This window comes from Carlito syrichta, unplaced genomic scaffold (genome assembly GCF_000164805.1).
Source record: "Carlito syrichta isolate Samal-C Ts95f unplaced genomic scaffold, Tarsius_syrichta-2.0.1 Scaffold256234, whole genome shotgun sequence".
NCBI lineage: Eukaryota > Metazoa > Chordata > Mammalia > Primates > Tarsiidae > Carlito > Carlito syrichta.
In genome coordinates, this window is record NW_007200330.1 from 160043 (window position 1) to 180222 (window position 20180).

The following is a 20180-nucleotide window of genomic DNA, read 5'->3' on the forward strand; positions in this document are numbered from 1 at the left end:
CCCTCTTTAAGCATTTCTATCAAATTTTATTAGGTAAATTAAATAGAAACAAAATTATGATAAAGTTCTATATTAAATTTTAACATATAAGTAAGAGAGTGCTTTAACATATAGGTAGAGATGAATTGCAGAATTAAAAAAAAAAGATAAGAAAGAAAACTGGATGATTAAAAGATCCTGGATTCACAAGTAGCCTGTGTAACATCTTTTAAAAAACTGGTTAAAAAGTTCAGCTCTGCAATTAACTGTTGTTAGTTCATCTAAAACTTTCTTTTTGAATTGAGAGAAAAGGAACCTGGAAAATTTTGGTGAGGGGGATGGGGAATAGGTAGAGCCTTTGAAGCTAAAGGAAGAAAAGGAGAAATGTTAAGACCAAATTTGGTCTTTCCTGGCACTTCCCTAAACTTGCCAAATGTCAATTCAATGTTGTTTTCATCCATCCCATCAACTTCACCTGGTTTATATGAAAGACTTACAGCCATTACTTATGCATTAAAAACCATCTGCTAGCTGGGCTCGGTAGCTCAGCCTGTAATACCACGCCTCTGGGAGGCTGAGGTGAGTGGACTGCCTGAGCCCACGGGTTCGAGACCCGCCTGGGCAGGCGAGACCTCATCTCTACAATAAAATCAAAAAATTAGCCAGGCGTGGTAGCGTGCGCCTGTACTTCTGGCTACTCGGAAGGCTGAGGCGGAAGGATCGCCGGAGCCCAGCAGGTCGAGGCTGCGGTGGCCGGGAGCGGCCACTGCACTCCAGTCTGGGCGGCAGAGTGAGACTCCAACTCAAAAAAAAACAAAAACAAAAAACCATCTGCTTCAGTAAAATAACAAAAGCCAGAGAGACTACAACTAAAAGACAAAAATTCCCCAAGAATGTAAAAAGAGACCCAGAAATGCCAGATGGTCCTCTGTGCATGCTGACATTTAAACCACTGTCCAAACAGTAAAATAAATCCTAGGACATAGTTTCCCCAAACATAGTCCTCAGAGCACAGACCTACACCAAGGACCTTGAAAAAGCTTCCACACATCGAAGCAGTCATCGGGGACGTACTATGTTCCCTTGGAGATGCACGACACAGGTGGGGAACGTCTGCACCAAGACTCCGAGTTCTAACATCAAGAAATATTTCTGCTGCCTATGCTCTTTCCCATCATGGTGAGAACTTTGAATCGTTTTTGGAGTAACACCTACCAAAGTCACACAGATCTAGTATTATAAAGAACACACTCTGGGAAATACTTCCATAGAGTTACTTTAAATGAAGTTTTTAAAAAGCACATGATTAAGAAATAAACTGATTCTGGAAAACCCGGGGCTGTCTGATCAATGCAGTGAATAAGAAAAGTCATGGTTTCTTATGATACCCAAATTATAAGACTTCAGTACATAGAGGGGGTGGCACTTAAATTTTATAGGTAAGAAGGAAGAAACATTGTGAGTATTAACTTTCAGCGTTCTTATTCTCCTAAGAGTTTCACGTTTGAAATGGGTCATTAGCACATCTGATGATGTTAATTATTTGTCCAAAGGCAGAACAAAATTCAAAAAGTGGGACCTGCTTAGTGGCTCAATGAACACATTCTAACGTGGACTGTGAAACAAACTTCCCAGTGTTCGCTATGTGGAGATCTCACAAATCTCAGATTGGACCTCTCACTAGCCAAAAGCCCACGAGAAAACTGAGGATCTCATAAGCAAATGCCAACTAGCAACATGAGGAGAAGAGTAGGAAGACCCAGGATCACTGAAACAGATTCCTGAGAGTGAAAGGCTTGGCACGAACCCACCAGCAGGCGAGCACACGCACCTCTGTATGCAGAGGCTCCGTGAATCCCGTCCAGACACCACCCGGTCCACGCAGGATTCCCGCCACACTGAGCTCAGCGGGACCCAGACTGGCCACAGTCCACGCTCAGCGCTCAGTCTCCCTCTCTAGTGGCCACAGCCCCTTCTGTATCTGTCAAGGATAAAAACTAGATCCCAAATGATGACAGAGACAGAATTCCTGTGAGATCTTGTCATCGCTGGAGGAACCTTTAACGTCTTGTGTGGCAAGATCCCAAGTGGGACAGAACCACGCGGCGTGCACAGGATGGCAGTACCTCACTCCCCGCACACTGGATCAGGACCTGGGACATGTAAATGACGTTGCCCAGGGTTTTGATGTCATCTCCCTCCCAGCTCCGGATGGCTTCCGTCAGGATCTGCAGCTCAAGCTCTTTCCTCTTCCGGACGTCCTGACACTGGGCCTGAGAGACCAGAACAGCGCTGTCAAGGGAGACAAACTTCCAGAGCCTTGCACTCTGGCCACATTGCTTTTTGTGCCTTACTTCTTAAGACACATAATCTATTGAACAAGTTACTCAATTGTATGGATTTAAAAGTATTTGGTTGAAAGGATGGAATCAAGTCAAGACAAGCAACACACACAACCGCCGTGGAACACTAAATGCCACTTCAGAAAAATTCAGATTTTGCCACTTTTAAGAAGAAATGAAGACTGTACTAGAAAAAGATGTCTGTTCTGGTTTTACTAGTGTGTGCCAATGTAGAAGACTGCGAAGAGAAAAAAGGGGGAGTGTAACTTGTACTGTAAACAAGGCACATGTTCCAAAAACACACTGGAGTGATAGCATGACAGGAGACGCAACGGACTCCAGTGTCCATTTCATAATTCAGCACAAGAGACACTGGGCAGAGGCAAAGAAAATGCTCTAAGTAACTACAAAGTAGCCCTGACAGCAATTATGTTGTCTCTTCAAAACTCACTCACGGTGTCACTTTTCTAGTGTCACTAGGCCACTAAAGCAAGGGAGTTTATCAGCCACGGGATGCCTACTGTCTATTTTCATTTCATCTGAGTCAACACTGAATTCACACATAAGTTTCCATCATCTGACTTTCAGTTGCTAACTCTTCTACAGTCATTTGCCACACGATGTCTGGGGGTAAAATTCATAATACATCACTTACGGAAAGGTTTTTGAAGGCAGTCATGGATTTCTGAATATCTTGTCTATCAGTGTGATAATCCTTTGAATAAAGAAATGCACCGTCAGCTTTCACAATGACAAGGCTTCCTTCAGAGAGTGCCCCATTCCCCAGCCTGAAGCCCTCCCGAGGCCCTCCGGCCCGGAAGTGCCAGTCGGCAGTCTTCCAGCCCTCTCGGCCCTTCGGTCATCAGCGGACTTGGGGAAAACATAATTTGGGAGAGAACAGCCAAATGACGTTTGGTGTCTAGTCCACTGGGTTTTTCCGCACACTGCCACACCGCGGCTCTCCCTTACAGAAAAGACTCACAACCTGCCATTCAAACTCTCCTTTACTATCATTCCTCTGTAGCCTGGGCCCTCGTGGCAGGGAGCAGATGGTCCCGACACGACACCTCAACACTAAGAACAATCAGTTTCCACCTCTGGCTTTGGAAGTGGTCTGAGCCGCGGCGGCGGTGAAAGGTGGGGCGAAAGGCAGGCGCCTTTTCAGGGCAGAAGTCAGGAGCCAGGACTCTGTGTTGAACCACATCGCTTCGGAAGTCCCCAGTGAAAGCTCCTGGCAGCTCTTGGCGCGCCCTGGCCTCTGCTCTGCACTGCCCCTGCGACAAGGACAGGCGTACCTCCATGTGCCTCTCGAGCTCCTTGAGCAGCGTGGGGTACTTGTCCAGGCGCATGAAGGGCTTGCTGAGGCCTGTCGTCAGCACGAGGATCCCAGGGCTGCTGGCACCTCTGGTCTCCATGAACTCGCCCAGCTCCTCACTGCGAGAGAAACACTCGTGGTTAGGGGCAGAGAGGCCATTGCTGGCTGACCTGCAGGTCCTATGGAGCCCAGGAGTGCTGCTGGGATCTTTGAGAGGCTCCAGCTTTTACAGATAAGCCTGGACTGACTGTCTGGAAACGCCAGAGGGGACCCACAAGGCCTCTGCTACGACTCTCACGTGAGCGGCAGGAAGTGCACAGCGAAGCACGTGCAGTCTCCATGTGGCCACCCGAGAAGGCCCTCTCGCATGGCAAGCCCTCATCCCGCAGATGGGTCCGATGTCAGCACAGTGTCTCAGAGTGGGGATGAACTTTCCAGCTACCTCGGGATGTCAGGCTACTAGGAACCAGGGCCGCACTGTGCAAAGAGAGGTGTCTTAGCAGCACACGCACTGAGAGCCTGAGCCCAGGGCCGGCTGGTCCAGCACCCACGCCCAGCACAGCTCGAGCAGGTCAGGCCCCAGCCTCCTGGTCCAGCCAACACGCCCAGCACTGCCAGGTAACAGGTCCTGGCCCCATTCTCCTGGTTCAGCCAACACGCCCAGCACTGCCAGGAGGTCTGGCCTGGCCTGATGCACATCCAACACAGCGTGACAGTAGAAGGAAGGCGCGCTCAAGTGCAGAGACTGATCCTCACAAAGTGCAGACCAGGAAACCGAGTGCGTGCTCAGAAATGGAAGAGAGCCACACGCCTCAAGGACATCCTGCTCCCCCTTCACTGCCACCTTCACCACTTCAACAGCCGCCCACCCCCCGAGTCCTCACCTCCTCCCTCGGAGCTGCCACAGCCACAGCAGGAAGGATGCAGGGGGACTGCCGGGGGTCCCAGCTCCGTCACCAACACGCCTGTGACCACAGACCATCACCCACCTCCATGGCTCTCTCGCAGAACAGGCGCTCTCTAAGGTCTTGGCTGGGCCCCGGGTCTGCCATCCCCACGCTGTGTGTCATTGTTCCAGAAATCTGACACGATGTGGCCAAACCAGCAGGTGGGAGGAGAGGCAGCACCAGCTCAGACAGCCCACGTCATGTCCAGGAGACCAGGGTGAGCCCTCAGCCACCATACCCTGCCCCAGGAGACCAGGGGTGTCTGGTCAGCAGAGCTAGGTTCAAACGACACCCAAGCCACTCATCCTAGGAAACAACTATTCCTAGCCTAGAGGTTTATCCTTAATAGGAAAAAAGACGTATGCCCTTGGTAGTGTATAAATGATTCCCTAAAATAAATATGAAAATCCTAACAGAGAACCTGAAAAGCATGCTGGTCCTCAGTTTCAGTCTCACGAGAGCCGCAGGGAACCTCCGGCCAGCCTCCCAGCCCACCACGCTGACCACCCCCTGAGCTTCAGGGATACCAGACCCAGCAGGGCTCCCGGCGAGATTACAGACATTTAGGCCAGGCCGGAGGAAGCTGCAAGTTCAACAGTGAATACTGACAGCTTCAGGCAGCTCCGCCTAAAAGCAGCTGCCTGTGGGGAGGAGAGCTCCGGCTGGGGCCGCCACCCATCAGGGTCCACAGTCACCTGCCGAGACAGCCCGGACACCGCACTCAGCTACACCAGCTCAGAAGCAGGAGGCTTCACCGTCAGGCCGGACGCTCCTGGACCCCGAAAGAGCCTAGGCTCCCCCGCACAGGAAGCTTGAGACGACCACAGTCATCCAAACGCTTGCTAGGACACCGGGTTGTGGCGAGGCCAGCATGTTCCTGCCCCACGTGAAAACACAGCAGTGGTGTGGGCCACAGCCTGTTCTGTCTCTCTACTCACACCCATAAGAAATCAGTCTTTTTTCTCTCTGAGTCAGTTCTCTGCCACGCAGGCTGAAGTGCAGTGGCACAGCCACGGCTCACCACAGCCACCAACTGCTAGGCTGCTACTCAGGCTCTGGAGTATCTGGGACCAAAGGTGTTGCCACCATGCCTGGCTGATTTTTTGTAGAGAAAAGGCCTCACTATGCTGCCCAGGTTGGTCTCGAACTCCTGAACTCAAGTGAACTCCTGAACTCAAGTGATCTTCCCACCTCAATCTCCCAATCTCTGGGATTACAGGCATGAGCCACCACACCCAGCTGAAAATCAGTCTTTTAAATGAACACATATATATGCACATTTAAGAGGTATAATCAAAACCAAAGCAAATTATATAAAAGGGAGGTATTTCACATAATCCAGTAATACAAAGTAACACAAATAACCAACATTTCCTCCATTCTGTATACAGTGGGTACTAAAAAAAAGCATACATGTTTTAAGAAAGGAAAAAACTATATTAAAACTGTAATATTCTCAAAAGACACCTGCACGTGCATGTTTATTGCAGCATCATTCACAACAGTAAAAACATGGAACCAACCATGCTGCTCATCAAAAAGGACTGGATAAAATAAATGTGGTACATATACATGAAGGACTATTATGCACTCATAAAGAAGGACAAAATTATGAACTTCACAGCAACTTGAATGGACTGAGAGTCTATAATACTGAGGGATGCATCATAGAAACAAAGATCTGAGTACCATATGTTCTCACTCATGAGCGGACCTTGAACAATTATTGTAATACTATAAGAAAAGAATTATGCTGGGTTCAGTGGCTCAGGCTGTAATCCCACACCTTGGGAGACTGAGGTGAGTGGATTGCCTGAGCCCGCGGATTCAAGACCCACCTGGACAACTTAGTAAGACCTCATCTCTACAATAAATCAAAAAATTAACCGGGCGTGGTAGCACACGCCTGTAGTTCCAGCTACTCAGAAGGTTGAGGCGGAAGGTTCGCCGGAGGCCAGCAGGTCGAGGCTGCGGTGGCCAGGAGCAGCCACTGCACTTCAGTCTGGGCAACAGAGTGAGACTCCAACTCAAAAAAAAAAAAAAAAAAAGGGGGGGGTAATACTCAATAGGTACTGATAACCAAGAATGAATTTTGCTTGTGTTTGACTTCTGCAATTATAAGAGGTGCTCAAAGTGGCTCCCATCAGCATCCAGACACTTCTGATCACAGCAAACACCTCATAACGTCACTTAAAATATGTATACGTTTTTTGGCACCCCCGTATAAGGCTTCATAATTATTTTACTCCTGTGAGATAGGCCATCATGGTGACGCTATTTTAAAAAATCTTTAGCACAGAAACTATCGGAGCAGCTCCAGGTGTGGCATGTGCTTTCATCAGCAACACACACTATCTCCCGTCTCCATGTCTATGCCTCTGGGTTTTCTGGAGCCTGGGGCTTGGGATTACGCACAGGGCACAGAGCCATACTCTGGAGGCTGCAGGACGGAAGCACCACAGCAGCACCAGGTGCCTGAGCACATGCTGCTCCCGGCTCCGCCTCCACACACACCTCCCCACGCTGTGCTCAGCACCCACCTTCCCCTGGCCCACCTTCCCCAGCCATGCAGCAGGCCCGGTCTCATAAAATAAAGTCTGATCATACGGAAAGTCACTTCAACTTCTGTACATACAATCCATGCACGAACATTCCCACCAAGAGAAGAACCCAGCAAAGCCTATCCTGGTCATCACTGTATTTCATAGTCATGTGTGAATCTTCCTAACTATGATGACAGCAGAGAGAAATCAGCAAATCCAAGCACAGTTACCCGCATTACCACCCCTCCAAGAAGCCCCAAAACTAAAAACACAAAATGTTTGCAAGCAAAACTACCTTCCCGTGATACCCACACAGCATTCTTATAATGCCAGAACATAGGCACAGTTAAGAAAGGAAACAGAACTTTATAAACTGTTATAGTTTCATTTTGAAGCTTTAAAAAAAAACTAGTGCCACAATAAAACAAACCATCTAGTTACAGCTGCTTTGACAAGACAATGGCTTTCAGCCTAGTTCCTAGGACGCCAGCAGCCCTCACCCAGGATGTGGTCCTGTCCTTCCGACACAGCCGTGGGTAGGAGGCGGCGACAAACCACATGCAAGGACCTCCACACAGGCACAAAGAAAGGACAAGCTGCTGGGAAAGGGCCGTCTTCGTGGAGGACATGACGAAACCCACGGTTCATTCAAAACTGCCCCCCCGGACAAACGACATCACAACCACATGGTGACACAGAAAGGGTGGCTCAGGCACAACTCGGGGGGGGGGGGGTCCCGCATATCCAAGTTCACGCTCCCAACCTACACACCACACAAGCCCCACAGGGACGCACACAAGACTTCTGAGCTCCCACGCTACACTCAGTCAACCCTGAAACGACCCCAGCGCATCCCAGATGAGCCCACCTGCGGGTGTGGCTTTAGGTGTGAACAATGTAGGACAGGAGGAGAGAAGTTACAGTTTAAGAACCTATGTCTAGCTGGACTCAGTGGCTCAGCCTGTAATCCCAGCGCTTTGGGAGGCTGAGGTGAGAGGATTGCCTGAGCCCGCGAGTTCGAGATCCGCCTAGGCAACTTGCCAAGACCTCATCACTACAATAAATCAAAAATTAGCCAGGGGTGGTAGTGCTTGCCTATAGTTCCAGCTACGTGGAAGGCTGAGGCGGAAGGATTGCTGGAGCCCAGCAGGTTGAGGCTGCGGTGGCTGGGAGCGTGCCACTGCACTCCAGTCTGGGCAACAGAGTGAGACTCCAGCGAAAAAAAAAAAAGAACCTATGTCTAAAAACGCAGGAACACAGAAAGCAGCCACAGAAAGATGCTGTGACATCGCCGTCCCAGGTCCCTGAACACGCTTAGGGAGTGGGACCGACAGAGCAGACACTCCCTCGGCCCAGGGACACCAGCAGGGCACATGGGCATGGGTTCAGCGTTCTGCCTGTGGAGCCTGGCCCTGCCTGAATCGGTGCCTTCTTTCCAGCTGGCCTCACGCAGGCTCCGCACTGCGAGCTTTGTGAACCAAGGGAAGCACGACTCCAGCAGCCTCGACTCTGCGTGTGGGTACCCTCAGACGCTCACCAGTGCCTTCACCTCCTGCTCCATAAGGCTCCAGGCTGCAGGGAAGCCTTCGCCAAAGACCCTATGCTTTCTCAAAAACACTAACCATCCGCATGCCTGTCATTCCGGCTACTCGGAAGGCTGAGGCGGAAGGATCGCCGGAGCCCAGCAGGTCGAGGCTGCGGTGGCTGGGAGTGGCCACGGCACTCCAGTCTGGGCGACCGAGTGAGACTCCAACTCAAAAAAAAAACAAACCACTAACCATCATCAAAGACTCCTCACCAGTACTTCCCGAGCACTAGCTCTGAGCAGTAATGAAAATGAAATTGGAATAATCAAGTGAAAACTGACAGTGCCCTGCCCACTGTCCTGCCAAGCCAGCAAACCTGTGCTCCGTGAGGACGTTCACTGCAGACGGGTGATTGGCACAATACATGAGGTACAAGGTCTTCATCTGTGGCATCAGGTTTAAAAAGCAGCCTCCGACTCTCTGCTGGGCTTCAGGCAGCCTGGAGATAGGTAACACAAACGGACAGTCGTCAGTTTCACAGGCAGAAAGAAACTGCTAAGGGACGGCCCCATGCTACCTGCACAGGAGAGACCTCCCCGGGCCCCATCTGTGAAAACTGGATGCACAATCTCAGAAGCCATCAGTTCCACCATGACCCTCGCAGGAAGAGACATCCAGCCCCTGGAAAGAACTCTCTGGAGTTCCCTCCTGCAGCGTCCTCTCTGCCAGGACTTGTGCTCAGCACAGCAGCTGGCCCTCAAGGCCAAGTTCTCCGGGCAGTGAGAAACACAGATGTCCCAGAGCCTTCAATTTTACATAAGACAAGGGGAACCACCTAACGTGGCTACGTGCTGTCTACCGAAGGAGCATCAAGGCTGACCCAAGCAGCGATACTAAAGACCCCTCTCCAAGTGGGAACACCAAGGTGGGTTTCCTCAGTCAGGGAACAGGCAGGATAAACAGTCACTGGCTCACAAATTAAGCTCAACTATTCAGCACCATCACAAGGTACTGGGAACAGATTAAAACAAAGTAAGAAACAGTCTCCACCTTAAAAGTGGCCGCTGTCTTCTAGCTATCTTCATGGGAAATGAACAGGAAAGTAAAATGAGTGCAAGACAGAACACTCAGTCCCAGTTCCACACACTGAAAACCGCTGCCAGCCTGCAGGGGAGGAGAGATGTCCCCACAGGGAGGGGAGCAGAGCCTGGCTCTCCTGCAGCCACAGGGGTCTCACAGCCAGACACACGCTTCAGCAAGAGACACCGAGCTCCTTCTCCCTTCTCCAGGGAACCGCACACCTAAGACACCGATGTCTGGAGACCACTACAGACATCTGGGCAGGTGATGCCGACATTCGGAGACACAGTGAAGAATCCAGCTTGAGTGTGGATGAATGTGTGTGAGCCCTGAGTGCTTAGCCAAGGACTGAGGCCATGGGGTCATGATGGGGTGCCAAAGCTGCTTGGCTGCAGATACTGCTCAGTCCTGGTCACACGTTAGGCTACAATTTCAACTCCCATCTGGCCCGAGCCACAGCCCTGACCCCTTCAAAGGAGAAGGTACCTAAAAACCGGAACAACAGATTTTCACTTCTGATATTTTCGTCACCGAGAATTAAGTCGTATTGCAGTATGGCTTATAACTTCATCATACAAACTTTCTTTTCTTACTTTCACCCCATCAGACCTAGGGACTAGACCTTAATTACCTCTCTCAATCCCAAACCAGTTCTCCAAGAATTCACTGTCATGCTCACCACCAGTCAGTTTCTGTCTATAAAGCCCTTGCAATCATGAACTCGGCAGCAGGTGAAGCCCAGAAAGGTCGGTGAAGCCCAAGCCTGGAAGGCAGGTAACACACCAACACGTAATGCCCACTAGACAGCTAAAGTCACAAGACGAAAGCGTGTCGCCAGACGAGGCAAATCACACCGCCACTCCCACCCTGGCCCTGGCAGAGCGGGGGCCGAGATCAGGTGGCAGTCGTGGCGTTGGTGTGCCAGAGTCACACGTCCTGCCTACACTCGAGATCTCTACAGCACAAGCTACCAGGGGTGTCCATGGGTCTCTTTCTTTCCCAGAGTGAAAATGACTGGGTCCCAGCAAAAACATCTGAGAAATCCGAACTGCTAACCCACTCCCCACAACACGCCCGTTCCTGCTGACAGAGACAGAGGAGAAGTGACGAGACAGAGGAGAAGTGACGAGACAGAGGAGAAGGGGCCCGCTCAGCAGCTGGCGACTCCGGGCAGAGGCTGCGACGCACGTAGAGACAGCCATGTGTTGCGTGGCGCTCACAGGCCGTTCTCCACAAGCTGGCACGGCCCACCTGGGAGCAGCGGCAGCCTTCAGGGACAAGCTTCACAAGCCGCCTCATGTTCCCACAGGCACACAGACACATGGCCTCTGGGCAGTCCTCTCTTACTGACCCCACACCCAGAAATGGAGCCCAGTTCTTCCAAGGGGCCCTGTGACCCAGGAGGGCAGCAGGGCCAGAGTCAGGCTACAGGTGACCACACGAGGGCTCTCCCGGCTTCTCTCCTGACAGGTGACCCGTCTTCTCAGGCATCTCCCGGGCCGCTGATGTCCCAGTCGCCACTGCCTTCAGGACACCACAGGCTAGACCCACTGCACAGCCACGTCACCGTCCCCTCGAGGTCTTAGATGCCTACCAGTCTCAACCTGGAACAGTGCTCTGAAGCTGTGTTTCTACAAAATCAGCAGTCTGCACAAGAAAGGGAATTACGGCCAGGGGGTATCAAGGGGCCTCACGTGGCCAGGGCACCTGACGGCCAGGGCTGGAACCAGCACTGGTTGCTGCATCCTCTGCCTAGGCCTGCAGCCTGGTCCCCCAGAGCCCTGCAAGGCTGTGCCCCGTGACCTTCAGTCACCTGGGCCTGTACCTGCTAAGGGCCCAACTTCTGCAAATTGTCCAGGAAAGCCCCGATCATCTCCAAATCAGCAATAAGCCCTGCTCCCTGTTACTCGATCAAGGCAGCCCACGCAGAGCCAGAAGTGTGCCAGGTCTGAGCCAGCTGACTGTGCTCCAAAGTCAAACATGATCCCAGATAACCTACACTCGAATCAGTTGTGTGTTTCAAAAAGGAAGTTTTCAAACACACTCTGTGTGTGTATATAAAAGCATTATATCCTCTACCTTTCAAATGATAATTGATAATAACCTAAAAGAAAACTATTATGAAAATGTTACAGTAATGGTCCAAATATTGTAGACACAAATGCATTTACTTCTATCTTAAGGTAAGATTACTAATTAATTCTTGAACAAAATCCTTATGTAAGTAAAATAACAATTCCATTAAATACTTATGTACTATATTAAATATTTCCTTCTAGCTATTGAAGTCCTATCATATATAAGGCAGCACATGGGAATTCAGTCTACAGACGTGTGTGATACATGGAGACGGGGTTAGCCACCAAATAAGGTCCAAACACCCATGGATACGACACGTGAGAGAGGAGAGGTGCCGAGAAGAACTGCTGTGTCCCAGGGCCTGAGGAGCATGCAGGAGTTTAGTGAGAGGAGATGGGAAGCAAATCCCACAATGGGATGGGGGAACAGGGCTGGGGAGAGTCACCATCTCTGCAGGAAGTGGCAGGAAAGGCTGTGAACCGAGGCGTGAGAGGGCAGGGACAGGAGTGCAGCTGGAAAGGAGGCCGAGTCCATCTGGGGAGGGACTTCTAGAGATTATTACAACTTTGAATTATTATTATAGTTTTGAATAATCTGGTGGGTCTTCTAAATTCGTTTTTTTCAAGAGCAAAAATGACCACGATTTTTCCAGGCTCTGTTCCAGCATCTCAAAGCCCAGCTAGTCAGACAGTGCTCTGAACAACAGATGTACCATGGGGCATGCCCAGAGCATCTCAGATGACCCATTTCAGAAAGAGCCAGTGCTGGATGGGAAGGGAACCATCGGGAAGGCAGAGTCCTGCTGCGAGGTTTGTGCAAAGGCACCATAAGAACCCAGGAAACCCTGAACTGCAATGTTTGGGGTGTCAGGGACAGCCGGCGGACAGATGGGGCAGATCCTCGGCGGGAGGCCAGGAAGAGCTAAGATATACCAGGCGTCCCAGGAGAGCGTGGCCAGGGAGAAGGCGTGGGTGGAGGGGCAGGAGGGGCAGGAGAGACCCCCACAGGTCCTGACGTGCCCACCAAGCACCTCCACTGCAACAGGGGGTGAGAGAGATGGATCCGGAAAGCCTGGCTTCACAGGCAGGAGGCAAAGCTGGCCTCGACACCGAAGGCCGGGGAGTGGCAGAGTTGACGCCACACCATGTGAGAGCAGGTCAGGGCTCAGGACAGGACAGAGGGCGGGCAGCAGGGAGGACATGCCATGGGCAACCCGTGAGGAGGCGGCCGGGTGGCTCAACATAGACATACTGACGGCTCCGAGCGCTCTGCCTCCCTAGCGGACACTGACGGAGATCTCTCCGGCACCCACCACATTTCTCTGCGGAATACTTGTGCCATTTCTCTAACACCAAGTGAAGCTTCCTGTCTTTTTCAGCTTATGGCACAACCACAGTCTCCTTGCAAGTAGCTGATCCGTGTCTGGTAAGAATAAGACCAAAAAGACATTTTGCTGTTTTCTACCATGCCAACTACAGGCTATGATGGCCTCAACGAGCTGGGGGTTAAAAATAAGCTGTCTCCCCTACAGTTGCTCTAGAAAAACACTAGCTGGCATACTGACACTGATGGGTTCTGAGAACACTTACCTAGCAGGGGAAGCCTGTATGTGCTACAAGGGACCCACTCTCCAAAAACGAAGTCCATCCTCTTTCAGGTCCCCCCCGTATAATAGGACTTACAGTAGATCACCCAGCACAGGGCATTACCCATCACTTAAAATAAGATCGTGAACTCTATCCTGAGACAGCACTCACCATCTCTTCTCTCCCTACAAACTGCCCTGTCCCAGAGTGAGGCAGGGTCTTTCCCCAACAGGAGAAGGCAGCCTGGACTCCAGCCAGGGGCCACTCTGTCCCCAACACAAGAAGGAGGCCTGGGCTACAACTGGGAGCCCTGTCATCAACATGGGAAGGCGGCCTGGACTCCAGGCAGGGGCCCTGTCCCCAACACAGGAGGCAGCCTGAACTTCAGGCAGGGACCCTGTCCCCAACACAGGAAGACGGCCTAGACTCCTGCTGTAGATGGGCCTGGCCCTGGCCGAGAAAATGAACTGGCCATGGCTGCCTCTCACTGGGGCCGCCCGACAGGCAGCCAGGCCTGGGTAGCGCCCACAAGCAAGGGTGCTGCAGATGGAAGAAGCTAACAATGAACTCACCTCCTCCACGATCTCCGGTGGAGACAGGTGACTCTAAACGCAAACCCACCAGCCCCAGATATGCGACCTGGGCACGTCCCTCGCCCTCTTGGGGTCCTGGCTTTCTCATCTTCAGACACCTGCCTCGTGGCGCCGTGTAAGGGATGAGACTTGTTAGCACGTGCACAGTACTGACAGTGGTCCTGGGAACATGTTAAGAACCCAATAAAAGGCAGGTTTCCACATGGAAAGGCACCCTTTCTAGTCACTGACAAGAAGACATACAAAGCAAGACAAAATGTATCTAGAAACTAAGTCATGGCTAAAACTGGTAAAGCCCTAAGACGGGCAGGATCTGCCGCCAAAGGGCATCTGAGAAGACCTCGTGATGGCACAAGAGTGAGAGGACCCTGCCACCGAGCCCTCCGGGTGCCCTTTCTGCACATCTGCGGCCTCTGAGTCCGGTCTCGCGTGATGTCTCCTGCACCAGCCGTCGAGGAGGAGGAGGAGCTACCGCCTGTGCCTCCCACACCTGCCCTACACCGAGGCTGAATCGCCCTCACTGCCCCACTGAAACTGGCAGCTCTCAATCCTGACTCCGTGCGCGTGTGTTCCCTGGAAACCAGAGCTGAGAGAACAGAGACAAAGAGAAACGATACCAATGTCTGGATGAAGAGATGACGGGTGAGTTTAACTGTCAGTGTGTCCTACTCTGCAGTTTCTGGATCTCTCGTGACGCGCGCCCGTCACTCTTACAACCAGAAAGAACGAACGAACGCATCTTAGCACATGCCCCCTCCCCCAGCGCCTTCTAGGCTTTCCCCACTGGCACCGCCAGTGCACCCACCCAAGGACCCCGGCACTCCCTGTGCTGCACAAGGAACTGCTACAGCGGTAACCCCAGGAAAGCTTTTGTCAGGGTAAAGGAATGCTTAGAAAAAGACGCGTAAGCTACAGAGAGCTCTAGGCGTGGGGTAATTCTTGGGAGAAGCAGACAGAAACAGGAGAATGACGGATACACGAATGAGCAACCGTGAGAGAAGCTGGCCCACGCCGCAGATAAGAGTGGCTCTGGGAGGGGAAAATGGCTGTGGACTCCCAGAGGCCCTAACTAGGAAACTCCACCAAGCAAAAGGCTAAAAAAGAGCTAAAGCCCGTTGTACCAGCACCACACCAAGCCATTGTCAAGTGGCTACTAGTCAGTGGCTTTTAAGGCAGCAACAGCACCGATCACGGAACAGAGCCCCAACGAGGTCTGGCAATCTCGGGCCTGACTCTCCACAGCCCCGCCCGCCACAGCAGCCGCTCGTGTTCAGCGGAGGGGGATGACGACACCACCAAGCGCCAGCCCATCCACGCAGGCAAGCCGGAAGACAACACCGGAAAGACACGGCCTTCAAGGCCTACCTCTGCAGCACACAGGGGCATGCAAGCAGCCATGCCGCTAGTCACCTCCATACCCCCGAGGAGGACGAGCCAGTCTCCTCTGTCTCCCAGTGGCCCTGCCTCCAAGGACACCTTAGAAATCACCACTTTTGCCACGTGTTCCTCTGATGATCCCTGCTGTAAAAACTAAACGGTCTACCATGCAGCTCTAACTGTCAAAGTCGACCCACCTAAAAGACTTAGAATAACCTAGTTTGCATCTTTAGAAATATGAATTCTAAAATGATGTTTCGCTTGACCCTTAAAATACCAATTATGCCAACATCGTACTTACTTGGTGCATTCTTCTAAAGACTGTACGAGCATTTGCTGGAAAGAACATATTTCTTCCAGATTTCCCATTAAATAGGAAATGTCTGCTGAACTTAACCTGGAGCCAAGAAGAACAACAGTCAACACACGGAGACGGTCCCACCGCCACTCCTCGCCCTCCCACCCCGCACCCTGAGGAAAGCCAAGCAGACAAGCGAACTGCGTGGCGAAGGCGAACTGGCCGAGCTCAGCTCTGTCACTCCACCCCTGTTCTCTGGAGACAGAACAGCCTGCAGTGAAGACTATTGACAGGAAACACAGTTTGCCATCTGACTTACTTCTCACTGGTCTGCAATGGCCGTAGGTAGGCTGAAAGCACAGTCTGAAGCTCTTTAGAATATTCATTTTCTGTTTCTAAAATATTCTGTAGCACCTACAATAAATGAGGAACAAGTGTTAGTTGACATTTCCAGTGCTGTTTGACATGGAGATTTATAAGCTTTGGACAGCTCATCACCACTGCTCGATTCATACTGTGGCCTCTATGTAATACCCAAGCGTTTGGTATCATCATTCCTTGCGATTATTAACTGCTAAGCCCATGGAGTAAATTATTACTAAGGCTACACAACTGACTTCATCTCGCTGCCAACCATATCTCCCACATGAGGCTAGAACGAATTCATTTCATCGTTAGATGAGTAATGCAAGTCCACTGAGATAAGAGAAACCACTCGTCACCACAGCAGCACAGACAAAGTCGACACCATCGTGCTGTGCAAGAGAAGCCATCCCCACAAGTACACCTGCAAGACTCCATGCACATTAAGTCTAAAGCAGGCAGAACCAATCTGTGGTGACAGAAATCAGAAAAGAGGTGAATAGCCGGGTGGGGGAGGGCCATGGGGGAGGGGCTCAAGATATATCTCTAGGGTGAGAAACAGGGTCTCCATTTAATTTGTAGTTACAACAGATATGCAGATTTGTCAGCGTTCATTGAACTGTGCCTTCAAAGTCCATGCGTTTTAATATGTACACCATAGAGCAACTGAAAAACAAAGTTTACTCTTTAGATGGCATCTACAAATTGAAATCAATTTCTGGGAACTACAGAATTTCATTACCAAATATGAGTTTCAGAGCACCCTACCTACAATGTTTTTTACAAATTAAAGGTCTGAGGGAGTGGGATGTTCCACTTCCAAGTAAGAACCTTCGCAGTGCCAAGGGTAAAAGAGAATTAAACAGGGGTGATGCTGAGAAAGGCAAGAAGACTTCATTCAGAAGAGCGCCCAGTGCCACACCTGGGAAAGGGAGGCAAGCACAAGACTTGGCCATATCGCCACGGTCTCTCTGGGCGGAGGCCAGGCCAGGCCGCTGGATTCTCTTACACAGACGCCATAAGAAAACAGGCATCACCAGATGGAGTCTTTGGAGAATCACAAGAATGCATCCCTGGAGCAAAAATGATCTTTGTGGCAACAGGAAGACAGAAAGGGTAGACTTGACAGCTTATCTCAGAAAGTAGTAACTGGCCACTGCCATATTTATTACAAAACAGAAATGTCTCATGCCTCTTTTGGTGTGTACCACAATTTAATTGATCTCACACACCAGAATTCAGATCACGAAGGACTGACAGAATATTTTTGCTGAACAGTTCTGAATTAACTAAGACTGGCTTGTGGATAAATTAATATGATCAGGTTTTTTTTTTAATTTTAAGAGGAATCTGAATTTAGTAAGCGCTATCACTGTCTTCTCCCTCTAGAAGTGAGGCTAGACCCGATCAGTAATGTTCAATTCTTCACAAAAGTGTGAATGCCACCTTAAAGCCTCCTGGCTTTATGTTTTGATTTACATAACCTGTTTATGAGTACATGTAAACACTGGGGAGATCCCTTCACTGTCTCAGAACAAAGCAGAACTTACCTGTTTCATGTTCCTGAGCCTCTTGAAGGCAAGCACCAAAGCTAAGGTAGCAGTGTCTCCTTTATAGTTTTGGTCTTCACTATGCCAATCTAATTAGAATTCCCTGTATTTAAAATGCTGATTTTTACTTACTGAAAGGCATTTCAGCGTGCTTCATGCGTAATACCGAGTAACACTGAGCACTTCTCACGTTTTATACACAAACTGCAATGTCAGATTCTTTTAAAAGTCAGCATGACAAGAAATAGTAGCAAGTTAAACTTTACTTTTGAATTCTTTACTAAGTCAGATTAAGTTATAATTTAGGATTGCCCTTAAAACAGCTATTCAAAAACACATAAAACTGTAGCATTACTGTGGTCGTATGACTGAGAATGGTGTTTCTGCCAATTCATTAGCAGGTTTTAAGTAGAGGAAATATACACAAACTAAAAAAGTCATGTATTTTCATAAAACTGAAGATAATTAAATACAAAATCAGAGATCATGAAGAAAATTAAAGGTCTATCAACATAAGCCATCTTTAACTGTGACTCTGTTTAAAGATAGCAGAAAAATTTATAAATCAGCCTTAGAATTAAAATGTTTCCTGATACCCTGTATTACGAAAGCAAATTTAGCCAAAAGTAAGTCCCATCAATTGGCAGATAACGGAAAGTGCATGATGCTGAGATCAAACACAATCCTCTCCCACTATCACCAACAGCACGGCCCCTCCCAGGCGGGACCAGAGGACACTGGATGTTAAGCGCTGGTGTCAGGACACCACCAGGGCACCAGGCTCCCAGTGACCAACGCTCACCACGTTCCTGCCACCAAGCATGTGGTGCCTCTCATTCTTGCAGAAACTCTCCTCTCAGAAAGGCCAACGTGTCCCAGCTCCAACAGCGGGTGGGCAGCCCTGGTCTCTGCCGCTGCACTCCCCCACGAGCCCTCCTTGGGCGTCACATGCAGGACAGGAGTCGGGGCTCCCGCAGGACCTGGCCCACGCAAGAAAGGGAAAGCCCTCCCTCAATTCTTTTCACCCTCCCATTAGAGAGCCAGCATTTGTAAATCAGAAAATCATACTGCCTGTATTTCCTGCATATTTACCACATGCACTAAGACATGCTGTCTGTCTTTCAAAGCTAACAAGCATTCCAAATTAATCACACAAAAGAAACTATACAGAAGTCACCAAGATATTACACATGCTCATTTTTGACTCCAAAATTTTTGATAATCTGAATGTAAGTTGAAACATTTAAGAAAAATCACTGTTAAGTTTAAGCATCGGGCTCAGTAAACGCAACCTGGGTTATTGTTCTATTTGCTACTGTATACTACAAGTTCTGAGGCCAGAGGAGAGTCCCTCCTGAGTAAAGCCGATCCGATTAAACAGCTTACATACTCCACTCTTCGAGACAGCAGAGTCAGAGCCTCCTCCCCCGGGGCCACTGAACTCTGGCTCATCTCTGAAGGGCCTATTCACGCAGGAGCCTGCTGAGGCAGGGCGGAGGGGCCTCGGGGAGTCTCTTTTGTGGGGCGATGTGGATGCCGATCCCACGATCACAATGTCTTCCTTCTGAGAAATGCCCGCTGAACACAAATGTCAACGGCCTGGTGGACAGAGGACACACTGTGGCACCAGCCACATCATCAGAGACGCTACTTGAAACCAGGACTGATCCTTCAAAAACAATGGGAGAAGTAAGCCAAGTATAATGGGACCTTGAACCAAAAGAAATAAAATAAAATCTGTCACAGACATATAAAAAGGAAAGTCCTTTTCCAATGTCAAAACAAAGATAAAAAATGATTTAGTTTCTTAATCACAAATATCGAACACCTACACAGCAACACTGCCTAGCGCACGCTTGCAAACCCATATGAGTAATTTTTCATACAGAAAGATGCTCCTATGTGATGTAAGGAGGAAGATAACCATGAGAAACCATCCGCCGTACTAATATGAGCAGAGGAATAAAATTCAGTGATTCTCCTCAATCCAGCACCCAGCACGGTATGCAGATGCAAGAGTTTCCCAGAAGAAAGCACTGAAGTCCTCGGCCAGAAGAGTCAGTGGGTGAATCACAACGACTAGTCTTAAACACCATTTTCAAGCAGATGCTACAGACAATTCTACAATGCCCACTGCCAAACAATGCAAGTCACATTTAGCTCTTCCACAAGTGCCGGCCAGATGCGACTCCCGAGCTCCCTACCTCCGGCCCGCACAACCATCCCCTCCGGAAAGAAGCTGTAGCCTTCCTGACCCAGCCACGCCTCGTGGGTACCAACCGTCACCTTTTGTCCCCTTCCCGTCTTCTGTACACTCTGGCTGCTGCAGGACCCCATGAGACCTGACAGCCTGGCCACCACGGCGCCATCACACCACGCTGGGAAGCCAGAGACACGCAGTCTCCAGAGAAAACAGTCAGCCTCTGGAGTCCCCGGGGCTGAAGAGTGGCCCAGTCAGGGGGCGTGGAGTCAAGTCCCGGCAACAATGGTGCTACACAGGGCAAGCAGCTCAGCGAAGCCTCTGACAGTCCCTACACTGTAAGCCTCACAGCAAAGGACACAGTAAGCACTGGCTCGTAACCTTGAGACACACAGAAGCTGA

The 20180-nt window shown here is 50.2% G+C and overlaps 1 protein-coding gene across 3 annotated transcripts in view; it reads right to left on the reverse strand.

Annotated features, from left to right (window-relative positions):
* ARHGEF7 (Rho guanine nucleotide exchange factor 7) overlaps window positions 1–20180 on the reverse strand; it is a 76836-nt gene that overhangs the window by 26854 nt on the left and 29802 nt on the right. For 2 of the 3 annotated variants that reach the window (XM_008052081.2, XM_008052080.2), the window contains exons 6-11: window positions 15985–16079; window positions 15669–15764; window positions 9029–9151; window positions 3617–3755; window positions 2977–3036; window positions 2106–2252 (exon numbers count right to left, since the gene is read on the reverse strand). In XM_008052081.2, coding sequence (XP_008050272.2) covers window positions 2106–2252; window positions 2977–3036; window positions 3617–3755; window positions 9029–9151; window positions 15669–15764; window positions 15985–16079 — 660 coding nt within the window. Of the gene's footprint in view, window positions 1–2105; window positions 2253–2976; window positions 3037–3616; window positions 3756–9028; window positions 9152–15668; window positions 15765–15984; window positions 16080–19858; window positions 19916–20180 lie in introns of those variants that run through there. The other variant, XM_021709559.1, reaches the window with a different exon arrangement.